Below are 14,669 nucleotides of genomic sequence, written 5' to 3' on the forward strand. Positions count from 1 at the left end.
AATACAATCAGCCATCAAGCAGAGAACACTTATTACACAAAGAGTTGCATGCCAAAGCACAGCCTCGGAGGAATCCTTCAAGAAGGACAGACAGAGCTCCCTCTAGTTCTTCAGTGAACAGAAACTAGTCATGACAAATGGAACGCGCCGAGGCAGAGGCTGTACATGTGCTACAGTCAAACCTTGGCTCCCAAGCCATCCACTACTCCAGGGACAGCCATAATAATGGTGTATACAATATCCCTCATGGATATTGTAAAACATGATTCCCCAGTCCGCCCCCACCCCCGAAGACTGCAATTGAAATACACCGTTTAAGGAACTACCTTATGAATTAATCTGGTATGTTTTGGTTTGGGTTTTTTCTGTGTTTCCTCATTACTGTCTATTAGTGATATAGGAGAGGGAAAAAAAACAAGCAAAAAAAAAAATCAACAAATCTTCTTAGGGTTAGACTTCCCCCTTCTCTCTCCCTTTTTTCCTTTTTTTTCCTTTTTTTTTTTTTAGTGGCATGTTATTTACCTGTATGATGTAAACTTCTTCCCTTGCATTATACCAGATTTCAAATTTTTTTGCATCCCCTTTGACATTTTCTGTTATTCCAACTGCTGCCATCTGTAAGCAAAGAGAACAGAGGCTGACCCACCACATTGCAATTACGGTAACAGTGGAAGCAGGTGGTTACTGGTATTCTTTGGTACCCTATTTCTGAAAAGCAAAGCCACATTTGTCTTCTTGCTCAAAGAAAGGAATAACTAGTAAAGCATGATCTGCATGTTGGATGAAAGAGATTTAGTGCTTTCTGTCAGCTTAGCTACCTTGGAGGTAAGAAAGGTTTAGGTACATTAAATTGAGACTGACCCACATGATGTCTCTCTTAAAATCCAGACCACCAAACCTTACATCTATTTTATACTGCCCTGCTCTACCCAGCAGGTCGAGGGAGGTGATTTTACCCCTCTACTCCACTCTCATGAGACACCACCTGGAGAACTGTGTCTAGCTTTGGAGTCCTCAGCTCAAGATCGACACGGACCTGTTGGAACAGGTCCAGCAGAAGGCCACAAAGATGATCAGAGGGCTGGAGCACCTCTCCTATGAGGACAGGCTGAGAGAGCTGGGGTTGTTCAGCCTGGAGAAGAGAAGGCTCTGGGGAGACCTTATAGCAGCCTTCCAGTACTTAAAGGGGGCCCACAGAAAAGATGGGGAGGGACTCTTCATCAGGAGTGGAGTGATAAGACGAGGGATAACTGTTTTAGAACAGAAAGAGAGGAGATTTAGATTAGATATTGGGAAGAAATTCTTTCCTGTGAGGGTGGTGAGACACTGGAACAGGTTGCCAAGGAAGCTGTGGATGCCCCATCCCTGGAAGTGTTCACGGCCAGGCTGGATGGGGCTTTGAGCAGCCTGGTCTAGTGGGAGGTGTCCCTGCCCATGGCAGGGGGTTGAAACTAGATGATCTTTAAGGTCCCTTCCAACCCGAACCATTCTATGATTATTAGATTTTCTGTGCGATTAACACAACTGCCATTCAGCTAGACTAGGATGGTTTGGATTTTCTCAAAGGATAATTCCCCCCTACCCTGACTCTCTACCAGGCAGCAACACAAAGCGACACAGACCTGCAGCACCAGTTAGGTTTGCCTCAAAGAGTGAAGTTCCCAATGCAAAACTGTAACACAGTTTCACTGACAAAAAAAAAAATAAATAGAATATTGCATTGTTGCAGGCTAAGCCCTTGACCTTACTGGACTGCTCAGCATCTTACATTTAAGGAGTGTTTGTAGCTGTAAGAAGGTGCTTTCTCATATCCCTCTCCGTTTTCTTCTCGCTTTTTACAGAACAACACTGCTTTCTCGTGGAGGAAGAGGTGTCGCTGCATTGGCTTGAAGCGTGCCAAATCTTTCACCTTCGAGTGACCCTTTTTATGATCTGTCCAGACATTGAAGGATCCCTGCATTAAAAGCTTGCCCAGCTCGTTCAGGTTTCCCTGGAACAAAAAAAGCGATATTTCTAACTACAAAGAGATGACATCAGACTGAAACGCATACTCTGAACAGGTCTTTACAAGTTCTGTTATTCCAAGTAATCTCTCACATCAGTGTTTATGTTGGGTTTGGAAACGTAATAAAAATAAAGTCAGTACTGGATTTTTACACATAATTTTCTCTCCTGCCAACACTGTTCAGGCAGGATTTTACAGTCAAGAGTACCAGTAGCAGAGATAGAGAGATCTACACATGGAGAGGGGGAGGCACAACACATATATTTTGTTGTTTGTTTTTTTTTCCCCAAACTCTGCTCCAAAGCTGCTTACATGGTGTTTTGGGGTTGGTTTTGGTGTGTGTGGGGTTTGGTTTTGGTGTTTGTTTGGTTTTTGTTTGTTTGTTTGTTTTGTTTTTGTGGTTTTTTTTTAACTGGAAGTTTTGGGTATAGCTTTACACATAGATACAAAAACTTAGTAGCAATTCCCATTTGGCTGTAGCCTAAACCAGACTCTTCATGACGATTTTCAGTTTTTAACTTGGTGTCAGGTAGATCAAAGAAAGCAAACTTGGGTAGACAAAGCAAAATATTATTCACAGCAGGAAAACTTCAGAAGAGTATAGAGAGATCCATTTCCATTATTTTCATTGCACAATTCAGTTTAAAGGCACCTTTTGTAAAATGTTCTTCTCATTATTAGTACACAGCACAGGGTATGCTGCAAGTGTATCTAAGAAATAAATGAAAAGAAAATAAAAAAATTATGTAAAAACACTGTTACTCACATCGTAGCCTGTAATGGCTATCTGGTGCATAGAATCATTAACTGCTTTGAGAATACCCAGTATAGATGTTAATGCCTCCTGAAGATCTTCAGCACCTTCGCAGTTCTTACTGTACTTCAGCATTTCCTGAGCAGACAGGGAATGACACTGTACTTAGTTTGGGAAACAGCAATAACTGAGAACATTCACATTTTAACACTGAGTTTAAGCTTTTAAATTCAGTATTTAAAGTTTTTAACAGTACCCAGTAAAGTTTTATACCACGTGATCTAGTGGGTTAAATACTGTCTGGAACTCAGAAGACCCTAAAGTTTTATTTCTCATCTCCGCTGCTAGTTAGCCAAATCTATTTTGTTCATCTAAACATTTCATAAGCACTGCACCTAAGAATTTTACAAGACTAACTTTAAAAACATTTTTCATCATAATTGCTGAAAAAACCCAACCACCCAACAAAAAATTGTTACTTTTTATATTCATTACTTTTTAGAATTAAATGTAAAAACACAGGCAAATTTAATTTATTATTTGAATTATCACTAGGCCTGGGATGCTAGTAACAGACAAACTTACTGCACTGAGCATTGTTTACACTATTAAAAAAGGCATCCCTTCTCCAAAGGGCTTATTGGTGAAGCTGCATCTTCCAGTTTGATGCAGATAAACATAGAGGTGAGTTTGTCGAGAATCCCCCAGACTTCATGGTATGAGAATAAGCATTTACTCATGGACTGCAGGAACTAAAGATACTTTAAATTGAAAGCCTTTCAAATACTCCTCTCTTCATGCATATTTAATGTAATTAATTCTTTAAAAGCAGTTAACTTTAACTCAATTTTAACTCCAAAGTAAATTTGGTCCAAAGTAATATTTTTTTTAAACTACTGTTAAATAATATTATTGAAACTTGTGTCTATGTGGGAAATGCTTCTCAAAACAAGCCAGCTTCAAACGTGGCAAAAACTTCGGCATTCATTTTAAAATTTATAATGGTATATTGCTGTCATTTTGATCTCTCAGTATAGCATGTTTAAACGAATCACAATGGTATCCATCGTCAAAGTACCATACAGTGCTCTCGGTTAAGCACATTTCCTAGAACCGAGCAAGGCAAATTCCTATGATACACATTAGGTGACTATAACTGGCAAGTAACAAGTATTTCAGATACTCTCTTTTCTTTGTTGCAAGGGTTTCTTGGTCCTTCTGTTCCCCTAATGAACTTTTCATTCTTCTCTTCAGCAGAAATATATGGAGAAAGCAGTTACACAGGGTGTCTCTGTGTAACATTTGTCTGTCTAACTAGCAGCTTTTTTGCTGAAAGAGAAAGGAACCGAGCTGAGAGTTGACAGACTGGGATTTGTCTCCATTTCGATTTATACATCTGTCCGCTAACTTTTAGGTTTTTCTCCAGTGGATGAGAGAAGCAGCATTTAAAAAAACAAACACAGAAACCAGACTTAATGTTACGGTTTAGTAACACATACCTTTAGCAATAATTGGTATTTGGTTATTCGTTGAACGGGTTTCAGCAAGTATGAGTCCAAACTGAGCTTGTGATCGAGTTTTCTTTGACATTCCTGTAATCAGCGTTGGATTTCATCAGTACACTAATCAGTATTTCTGTTACTTGTTCTTGACATAAATGATGAAGTTTAAAAAAAAACCAAACAAACAACCTCCCCCCCCCCCCAAGTATTTTAGAGACTCAAGCAAGCATACCTGAAAGAATACAGAATCTGAAAACTGCCTCCACAAACTTTCAGAGCGAGGTTTATTTTGACAGTATTTTTCATAAATCTGGAAATCTTCCATCTGAAATTGTGGAGACAAGCAAAAAATTAATAAGTTCTTGTGACTTTAATGGACAAATATCATAAGATATTTTTCCATAATCAATAAGGCTAAGAAAAAACCCAAAACAATAACAAAAATGCAATTCCTTGAAGCATCCCAAGCAAAAAACAATTATTCAAAATGATTTATTTTGTAATGGCTACTAATTTTTTACTTAGAACATCAGAATAAGATCTTCCTATTAATGTTCGCTTCAGTTGAATGTTAAGCACCTTATGAAGCAGCATATACGATATTCACAAATGTATTTCTATTACAATATGAAAAATACTTCTGTGAATGTCCAACCATGAGTCTCTCTGTGCAACTTTTCTAAAAGTCTTTGCCCTTTTTTCTTTATACGTTTTCATTTTATTAATGTGTTTTTCACTGGGAGTTGCACTAAGGTAGACCAAGGAGTCTGTTGCCCCTTATCACTTCAGCAACTAAATAGCAGGACTTCAACACTTTGTTGAAAGCAAAGGGAAGTAAAACTGTTGAAAATGTCACAGTAACCGTAGATATAAAGGAAAGACTAGGTCGGAAATCAGCAAGCACAGAAGTACATCTGCGTCTCAGTTATAGAAAGCAGCATCTCCGTGGATGTGGCCAGTAAATAGGAGGGGGAGGCATGGCTCCTCCCAGGAGTTTTAGAGCATCAACAGGCAGCAACAACAGAAGACTGATTTCCATAAACAGATTCCTGTTTAGCCTTTGGTATACTAGGGATGAGACTCATTGTTTAATAGATCCCAGATTAAAAAGTTCAATTGTCACAAGTTTCTATTTTCATAATAAAAATGTTTTGGATTTAACTCTGTTGAGGTGTACTCTTTAAAGAAAAAAGAACAACAAAAACGAATCCAGTAAAGAAATCTAGTCAAGCAGACCTATAATTTATTGCAATGTGAAATAATGCAGTGCATGACTCCTCTTCATGTTTTCCTAACTGCCACTTTAATAAAGTGGTTTTCTTTCAACAAGGTAGTAGCTCCTTCCAACAAAATTAATTACCCCACACAATTCTCAATTAACATCTACATTCTCAATCCGTTACCTGTTCAAGACAAACAAAGGGGATATGGTGGCAATTACTACTTGAAAATCACCCTCACACGGTACAGTCTTGAAGGGGCTTATAAACGAAATCCCAGCAAAAGATAACGCATACCTGATCCAGAAAGCACCGTCCAACTAGTTCTGGGTATTCTACGTAGTTTTCTAGTTCTCTCAGGAATATTCTATGATGAAGATGATTTTATTAGAGCATGTGTTAAAAAAGCCGTAGTAAATGTTCACATTCTTGCAATTCGTTTTCTAAACTTTTGGAAACAGAGTTGCAATTCTGTACTACAAAACTAAACAAAACTCTTCTAAATCATGTACTAAAAAGGGATAGCAAATTAAAATAAACATTCTGACCAATTTCTTTCAGCGTACTGTTGCTACAACTGAAATAAAATATAAGACTGGGGAGGGGAGGGGGATTCTGTTTCTCTGCCTTATGTATTCAGCAGCAGGATTTGTACAGTTTAGTGTTTGGCTTTTCCTTTCAAATACTACCAAACACCACAAAGCAAACAAACGAACCAAATCCACCTCCTAAAACCAAAAAAACTCACCCAAAAAAATCAGTGGCAAAACTTCCAGTCAAGTTTTGCCTGAATAAGAAACAACTATTTAATATGCTTAACTTCTCTTGAAAATAATTCCCTTTTCTACCAATTTAAATATTATCCTGTGAAGAAATACCTCTAGTAACAAGGATTCAAACTTCAGAGAGAGGTCACTCATGTATAAAATTAACCAGCCACAACCAGATGTAAGAGTTGAGAATTTGTGGTTTAGAATAATAATTTACTTTCCATAGCAAATTTCACAAAAAAATAAAAGGAACGCAAACCCAAACAAACCTTGCTTTAATTAGCTTGTAACCAGATCCCAATGGCTTTCTTTAGGAAGAGAACAACGATGCAAAATTTTGCCTGTGTACTGCAAACATTTGAATAAAGTTTCACACAGTTTGCTCATCTTTTAGAGATATTTGGCTTTTCCTCTTCTATGCAATATGAATTTTGACACGCCAGGTAGCCAAGCTTGACTCAGTGAGGTTCTTTTTGCAATTTAAATCAGATTAAAAGAAAGAGTAAAGAATCCCATCCAAATGCTATTTTTAGCTCTGAATGCAAAATCCTCACCTGTTGTGAAAGTGATAAATTTCTTCCATATTCCCAAACAAGATGTCCTTCTTATTTTGGAGTTCTGGTGAAATGAGATGAGCCATTAAGGGGTTGTCCATCTCTGCAGCGTAACCCTGCAACACAGGGGAGAGGCACACTGATTGTCTGCCTTTACTTGAAGTACTTATCTCTCTCTCTCTGACAGCAGAGTCTGCCTGCAGGCTGACAGACAGCAAAGAAAGAGCTCAGTGTTAATAATGAAAAAAGGATACAAATTCTGTTTCTCCATCAGTCCGGTAAGACACACCTATAGTTTTAGAAATACACTTGAATAATTACTGCAGTTTCAGTTCAGCAAGGATGAAACGAAGTTTGTAATCATTTCCACCCAGCAAAGGCTACGCATTCCCATACTGCTTACAAATTGTAGTTCGTACTTTTTCTGTTAAGGCTTTACACATCTGAATTTAAAGCCACGATTACAGTGCACACGCAAAACTTCATGCTGGTCTTAGCTATTAGTAAGAGGGAACAAGCTGACTGTAGTTATTTCTGCGGGTAACAGAAACCATTAAGCTGCAAATTCTGTCTTAAAGACATTTTCATTAGCTTTGGTGCCAAAAGTCATAACTTTAGATTCTGACATCTTCCATTTGTCATATAAGGCCACATTCTCTTGTATGTTTATCCCGCACAGACAAGGGAAAGAGAGTACACAGGTGGCTGTAGCCCAGGACTGTTCTCCTCTGGTCCTGAGGTCACTAACCTGTGACCTCTCAGAACACTAGAAAAACCAACAGACAACGCTTTTCCCCCCTCAAAAAAACCGCAAACAAAACAACTCCAATCAATCAACCAGAAAAACAGCAAGAATGCTCTAGTATCTGTGTTGTAAGTGGATTTCTTACTGTAAGTAGATTCCCGAGTGTATCGACAGTGAAGAAAGATGATGTGACTCGCTTTAGATTTAGGTTAGATTTCTTCCTCTTGGTGTTGTTTTTTGTGTGTTTTTTTTTTTGTTTTGTTGGGGTTTTTTTGTTGTTTTTTTTTTTTTTTAAACACAATTATCATGGACAAGGCGGTCAGTGCATTAGTGACATTATGATAAGCTGCACTGAATTATAACAAACTTACAAATTAAATGAAAAGATAAGCAAAAGTGTACCTACAACTTAGATTTTCAATTTCCAAGTGATGTCCAAACTACAAAAAGTAGGAGAATTAGCTGCTAAAGTCAGCTAGCCTGAAGAATTCAAGCATTTGGATAGGACAGTGATTAGATTATTTTTTTAAATTGGAAATATTCCTTTCAACAAACCTGGGTATTTTTTCCTCAAACACCACAAAAACCCCCAATAGTATAGGCAAAGATGCTGGAGCTCATAGCTAGCTAACCAGCGGTCCCTCTCCCATATCTCTCCCCCCAAACAGGAAAATACAGAGTCTGGAAGCAGGAGCGTGGGGAATGCTGCAGCCTTAAAAAAGATAAAAATAATTTATATAAAATGGAGTTAAAAAAATTCAACAGGGAAATAAGAACTGCATCTACCATGCAGTTTAGATGCAGTGAACAGATGCATGAAGAGAAAGATTAAATTCCACTTGAAGTAAAGATGATGTTGAACATAGCAGCAAAGCCAATCTTGGCATAAAGAAAGGGTACCTAACCCAGCTGAGATGCAAACAAATCTGAGAGCTCAGTACTTTGGAATTCTGAAAAAACAAAAACATGAAATCCATACATTGGCAAAAGGCTTTTGACAAATTCTTTTTCACTTCAGGCTGATATAGTACTTATTTTAAAAATTTAATACAAAAACTCTTCATGTTTTACTACCTATGCAGTACTTGTGTTTTAAGAAAGGAGAGGGAAAGCTACTCCATGCAGCCACAGGGATCATTTAATCTTACTCTAAGAATATATAAGGCTTTGCTTAGTCTTCCATTTGAAATCTGTTCAAAAAGCATCAAAGTAAACAGAAAAGGAGTGGAATACAATACCCAAGAATAGAATAGACCATTACTTTTCCCCAGTAAAAATTACTGGATTTCACAGACTAAAGCGGGATGACCATGGTTATTAACGAAATGAAAACTATCAAGCTTGGATAAAGGCAGCTATAGCAGTTTCTCAATAATCAATCTTGGGAACTACCTTGTTTTTTTCTACTGGAATCCTTGGCAGAGAGAAAACACATGCCAATTAGATATGACTTATGACCTTAGACTTCCGAAGGGCAAATTTTGACTTGTTCAGAAGACTGCTGGACAAAATCAGGCTGCCCTGAAGGATATAGGAGCCCAGGAAGGTGGACATACTTCAAGAGAGAAGTCTTAAAGGCACAGGAGGAGGCTGTCCCCGGGTGCCGAAAAACAAGTAGGCGGGGAAGGAGACTGGACTGGCTAAATAGGGACCTTTGGCTGGACCTCAGGAACAAAAGGAGAGTCTATGACCTTTGGAAGAGGGGGCAGGTCTCTCATGAAGACTATAAGGATACAGCGAAGCTATGCAGGGAGAAAATCAGGAGAGCCAAAGCACAGCTAGAGCTCAACCTAGCTACAGCTGTTAAGGATAGCAAAAAATGTTTCTCTAAATTCATTAACAACAAAAGGAGGATTAGGGAAAATCTCCCTCCCTTACTGGATGCAGAGGGAAACATAGTCACAAAGGATGAGGAAAAGGCTGAGGTGCTCAACGCCTACTTTGCCTCAGTCTTTAGCAGTGGAACTAGCTGTTCCCTGGGCACCCAGCGTCATGAGCTAGGAGACAGGGAGGGGAAGCTGGACGAGGTCATCACAATTAAAAAGGAAGTGATCAGTGACCTGCTACACCGTTTGGATGTGCACAAGTCTATGGGACCGGATAGGTTACATCCAAGAGTGCTGAAAGAGTTGGCAGACGTGCTCGCCAAGCCACTTTCCATTATCTACCTGAAGTCATGGCTAACTGGGGAGGTCCCAATGGACTGGAGGGTAGCAAATGTAGCACCCATCTACAAAAAAGGCAGAAAGGAGAATCCAGGAAACTATAGGCCTGTCAGTCTGACCTCGGTAGCAGGGAAGGTCATGGAGCAGATCATCTTGAGTGCCATTACAAGTCATATAACGGACAAGCAGGGGATCAGGCCTCACCAGTATGGGTTTATGAAAGGCAGGTCCTGCCTGACGAACCTGATCTCCTTCTATGACAAGGTGACCAGATTATTGGATAAGGGAAAGGCTGTGGACATTGTCTACCTAGACTTTCGAAAAGCATTTGACACTGTCCCCCATAGAATTCTCATGGAAAAACTGGCAGCTCATGGCCTGGATGAGCATACGATCTGCTGGATCAAGCACTGGCTGGATGGGCGGTCCCAAAGAGTGGTGGTCAATGGAGTTAAATCCAGCTGGCGGCCGGTCACAAGTGGTGTCCCTCAGGGCTCAGTGTTGGGACCATTTCTGTTTAACATCTTTATTGATGACCTTGATAAGGACATAGAGTGTATCATCAGCAAGTTTGCAGATGACACAAAGCTAAGTGGGAGTGTTGATCTACATGAGGATAGGGAGGCTCTACAGAGAGACGTGGATAGATTGGACCGATGGGCCAATGCTAATGGAATGTGCTTCACCAAGGCCAAGTGCCGGGTCCTGCACTTGGGCCACAACAACCCCATGCATCGCTACAGGCTTGGGGCAGTGTGGCTGGAGAGCTGCCTGGCAGAAAAGGACCTGGGGCTTCTAATTGACAAGCGGCTGAACATGAGCCAGCAGTGTGCCCAGGTGGCCAAGAAAGCCAATGCCATCCTGGCTTGTATTAGAAATAGTGTGACCAGCACAAGTAGGGAGGTGATTGTCCCCCTGTACTCAGCACTGGTGAGGCCACACCTTGAGCATTGTGTCCAGTTCTGGGCACCTCAATAGGAGAGAGAAATCGAGGTGCTGGAGCGAGTGCAGAGGAGGGCAACGAAGCTGGTGAAGGGCCTGCAGAATAAATCTTATGGGGAGCGATGGAAGGAGCTGGGACTGTTTAGTTTGAGGAAGAGGAGGCTGAGGGGAGACCTCATCGCTCTCTACAACTACTTGAAAGGACACTGTAGAGAGGTTGGTGCTGGTCTCTTCTCACAGGTAATTAGTGTTGGAACAAGAGGGAATGGCTTCAAGCTGCAGTAGGGCAGGTTTAGGCTGGACATTAGGAAAAAATTCTTCACAGAAAGAGTGGTCAGACACTGGAATAGGCTGCCCAGGGAGGTGGTGGAGTCACCGTCCCTGAATGTGTTCAAGAGTCGTTTAGATGTGGTGTTAAGGGATATGGTGTAAGGGAGAACTTTGTAGAGTGGAGATGATGGTTGGACTCGATGATCCCAAGGGTCTTTTCCAACCTAAATAATTCTATGATTCTATGACATCATAGAAGGAGACACTGTCCATAAAAAGGAGTATCAGGTTATTTTACAGGAAAAATGGGAAGATTAATAGAATAGTAGAAACAAAGGAATTGGGAGAATAGTCAGAAGTATGAATTAATAACTAGAATTACTCAAAAGCTGGAAGACTGCCACTGAACCACAGGTCAGCAAGGATCTGAACCAGAATTATTGTTGGCAATCCCAATCATCCAAGTTCAAGAGATGAATCCCAAACTGCAAGGAGGCACAGAGAAGTGTGCCTGGCACAATCAGAGTACTGGACAGTCTATCACGTTGGCAGAAAACCAAGACAGCTTGGCCTAGGCAAGACAAAGGTTACACTATACTCCCTGCAAAACAAGAGTAATACCAGAGAAAAAGGAGGATTCTGCAACAACTCTCCAGTAGCAGCAGTAAGGACCAAAATTCTCCAACTATTTGAGTCTTGATTTTATAACCAGAACTGCACAGATAGCACTGCATACAAAAGCAGAGAATAAAGGTCCTTAAGGTCCACTCCAGACCTACCTTGCTTTATTACCACACATCAAAAGCGACCATCCAACTGTCATTAACACTTCCTAGCTCTTAGGCTGGACCCAGGACATAAATGCTATAGGAAGCTAAGCACAAATGAGGCAAAAGCAAGACCAGAGTTCAAAACCCTCATGCATTATTCTTACTTGAAGGTATGTCCTCAGAAATTATCACTCCCAGTCCGTAACTTCAGACAGCTCATATTTAGGAGCTTAACACTGGCATGGACACCAAGAGTACCCACTTGGCTCAATTCCAATTCATCCTGATTAAAATAATTCAGCCTCAGTTATCTGCAACATCATCATCTCCTACAGTCAAAACTGACCACAACAAAATGACACGTCCATGCCTGAAGACTTAACAAACTGGAGGAACAACACAGGATAGAAGCAACTTAGCAGTACTGCAATTTTGCCTCCACAGCTGTGGAACAAAGGGAACACCTTTGTTTCCTTTACAATTTCAAATGAAGATACTACTATTAACAAGGCACTCTGTTGCCACAGTTGTACTCAAGACATTTGGAAGATTACTTAAAGATATGCAAAGAGGGATGCAAGAAACAAATCTTCTCCTCCGATACAACATTCTCTCGGTGCAGATTCACATTCCCGTGTGACACACGACCTTCCTGGAGCTGACTGACAACTCCGGAAAGAACTTTTGCAGGAATTAACGGTCATTACAAATCTCACTGTGTTCCACCTAAATAGTTCGGCATGTCTTATTTTCTGCCCACTTGTGGTTTCTAACACAAAATCCTATTTCCATGAATATTTCTAGAAAAGTATTGCACATTCCTGCCTCTGAAAATACGATGAGAGAGAAGAGATGCAATGGTCACACTGCTTGGCAGGACAAGCAGAGGCATTACAGTGATAAGGAAAGCATAAGAGCGCACGTGAAATGGAAGAGGTAAGTAGATTCACTAAGCGCTTCAGTGAAATTGAATCTTTACCTCAAGAACGCAGAGAAGTTCTTCCACATACGCTCGTTCAGTCTCAATAAGTTCATTAATTACATGCCTGTAGACAAAGAATGACAATTAAGGCAGGCCTATTCATTCATGCAAAGTCACGAGGCAACATCAACTTTATGTTTCTACTTCAGTTCAGGCAACAAAGGAGCAGTTTCCAGGTAATGGAAAATGTGATGTTTCACAGAAATTTCTGTCAACAGTTTATAAATCCTCATTGCGAAGCACATATTTTTAAAACCTTTTAAAATTTTTGAAAATGTGTTTAAACAGGAAAAAAATCAGAACTAGCATTTTAAGTGCTGTAGTAACTGAATTGAAGCATTGTACATACAAGATCTGGTTCTGCTGTGTTCACAAGTATTACAGGTGCTGGAGTTAAAGCTGCATAGGATTATCAAATACAGACTTAAAGTTACATCGGTCATTTTAAATTAGAGGCGTTTAGGGCACACTTTAAAAATCACAACGCCGCTTTAAGTTTAGTTTCCCTAACAGTCAAGCAAGCATGCTTCCCCCCAACCCCCTCCCCTTGTGATTTCGTACGATTTAACATGTGGTTGTAACAGTGAAAAAACAGTAGAAGTATCCAGTTTATGGGCAGAAATGCAAGCTCTGCTATACACATTGCAGGTGGTAGTAAGTTATTTTTTTGAATATAAGTGATGCTTTTTAGTTTTCATATAAGAAAGTGATTTTTTGTACCAGTTATCAAAACAGGGACTAAAGAGAGTCAAATAAAAAGACAAAGTCTTCTGAAACATGAAGACCAAAATCTCTGATAGATGTACAGGAGGCTTATTGCTCAAAACTATGTCATCTCTGAAATTAAAATATGTAGTTATCTTGCCATAGCATCACCTCACTGCAACAAAGCCAGAGGCTGGTACTATATAAATTATAAATAATGCTGCAGACAGACTGAAATATCTTCCTCTGTGTACAGAGCACAGCCAATTCATTTCAAAAAGCACTGAGGCTTAACTCAGAGAAGCATGCTTGTCTTATCAAAGCTTTAGCCAAACTCAGCCTTGCTGGAACTAAATCAGAGAAAGAGCACTTTTGTTTATCAAAATATACTTACTGCCGTAACACAGCTAGGTTTTCTTCATCGTCCATTGCAGATCCTCCTCTGCTTTGATGGAGTTCAGTCATTTCACTCTAAAGAAGGAAACAAACGCAACAACAACAAAAAATTATCACAGCATCACAGATGGGGGAAAAACACTTTAAAATACAGAGCTTTGCACTCAGCTCTACTTGCATGTGTTTTCACAGGAAAGACTACTCCATTAAAACTGAAGGCAATCTGCAAGAATGCTGCAAAAAAACTCCAAGTCAACCTGAAGGTCTTGAAGCACACAAAAACATTTAGACACAGGGAGTTCTCCATGAAAGGCCAGCTTAGAAAAGACGTGGTTCGAGGCCCCTCTCCAGGAAGACAACATCAGAACATGAGCACAACCTTGGAGGCAACACTGGCCTTAATCTGTTTTCCAAGCTAAAAATGAAGTGCTGTGCTAACTTTCTGCTAACTTCCTAACTTGACACAGAAGTTCACTCTTGCAACTTCTACTGTAATGGCTGATCTTATTACGGCCTGCTGAGAAAAAAAGGAGAGGTTCTGCTTTCAATCCCACCTGGAACCAACCCTTTTCTCCAACTGTTGTCCCTACTGGTCACGTGGTCCTGCCTTCCTCCTTGCATTGTTTTTTGCTGAACCTTCGCCGAGTCGATTCAACTCTCTAACCCAGTGGGAAACTACTTGTTTCTGTTGCTGCCGTCAGGTTGCTTTCCTTGCCGGAGGCGGGGCAGGAAGACCATCCCCACTTGGGAATGGCAACCCATTAGGTCAGGTGAAGCTGTCTTGGAGCCAACGACAACTACCTCTCCACTTTCGCCAGTTCTAAGAGTAGCCAATTACTACTGGCAAATAATAAATGTTTCCTGTTCATAGATTTTATGTTTTGCTGCC

The 14,669-nt window shown here is 40.2% G+C and overlaps 1 protein-coding gene across 12 annotated transcripts in view; it reads right to left on the reverse strand.

The window, feature by feature from the left end:
- MCF2L (MCF.2 cell line derived transforming sequence like) overlaps nucleotides 1-14,669 on the reverse strand; it is a 172,101-nt gene that overhangs the window by 10,517 nt on the left and 146,915 nt on the right. For all 12 annotated transcript variants that reach the window (XR_012584078.1, XM_074561141.1, XM_074561206.1 and 9 more), the window contains 9 exons: nucleotides 13,779-13,855; nucleotides 12,677-12,743; nucleotides 6,806-6,921; nucleotides 5,779-5,848; nucleotides 4,494-4,586; nucleotides 4,259-4,351; nucleotides 2,772-2,897; nucleotides 1,769-1,990; nucleotides 523-615 (listed from right to left, as the gene is read on the reverse strand). Coding sequence is in view for 11 of the 12 variants with exons in the window: in XM_074561141.1 (XP_074417242.1) it covers nucleotides 523-615; nucleotides 1,769-1,990; nucleotides 2,772-2,897; nucleotides 4,259-4,351; nucleotides 4,494-4,586; nucleotides 5,779-5,848; nucleotides 6,806-6,921; nucleotides 12,677-12,743; nucleotides 13,779-13,855 (957 nt within the window). In the remaining variant the exon portion in view is untranslated. The remainder of the gene's footprint in view (nucleotides 1-522; nucleotides 616-1,768; nucleotides 1,991-2,771; nucleotides 2,898-4,258; nucleotides 4,352-4,493; nucleotides 4,587-5,778; nucleotides 5,849-6,805; nucleotides 6,922-12,676; nucleotides 12,744-13,778; nucleotides 13,856-14,669) is intronic.

The sequence above is a fragment of the Larus michahellis genome, chromosome 1 (assembly GCF_964199755.1).
Source record: "Larus michahellis chromosome 1, bLarMic1.1, whole genome shotgun sequence".
Lineage (NCBI taxonomy): Eukaryota > Metazoa > Chordata > Aves > Charadriiformes > Laridae > Larus > Larus michahellis.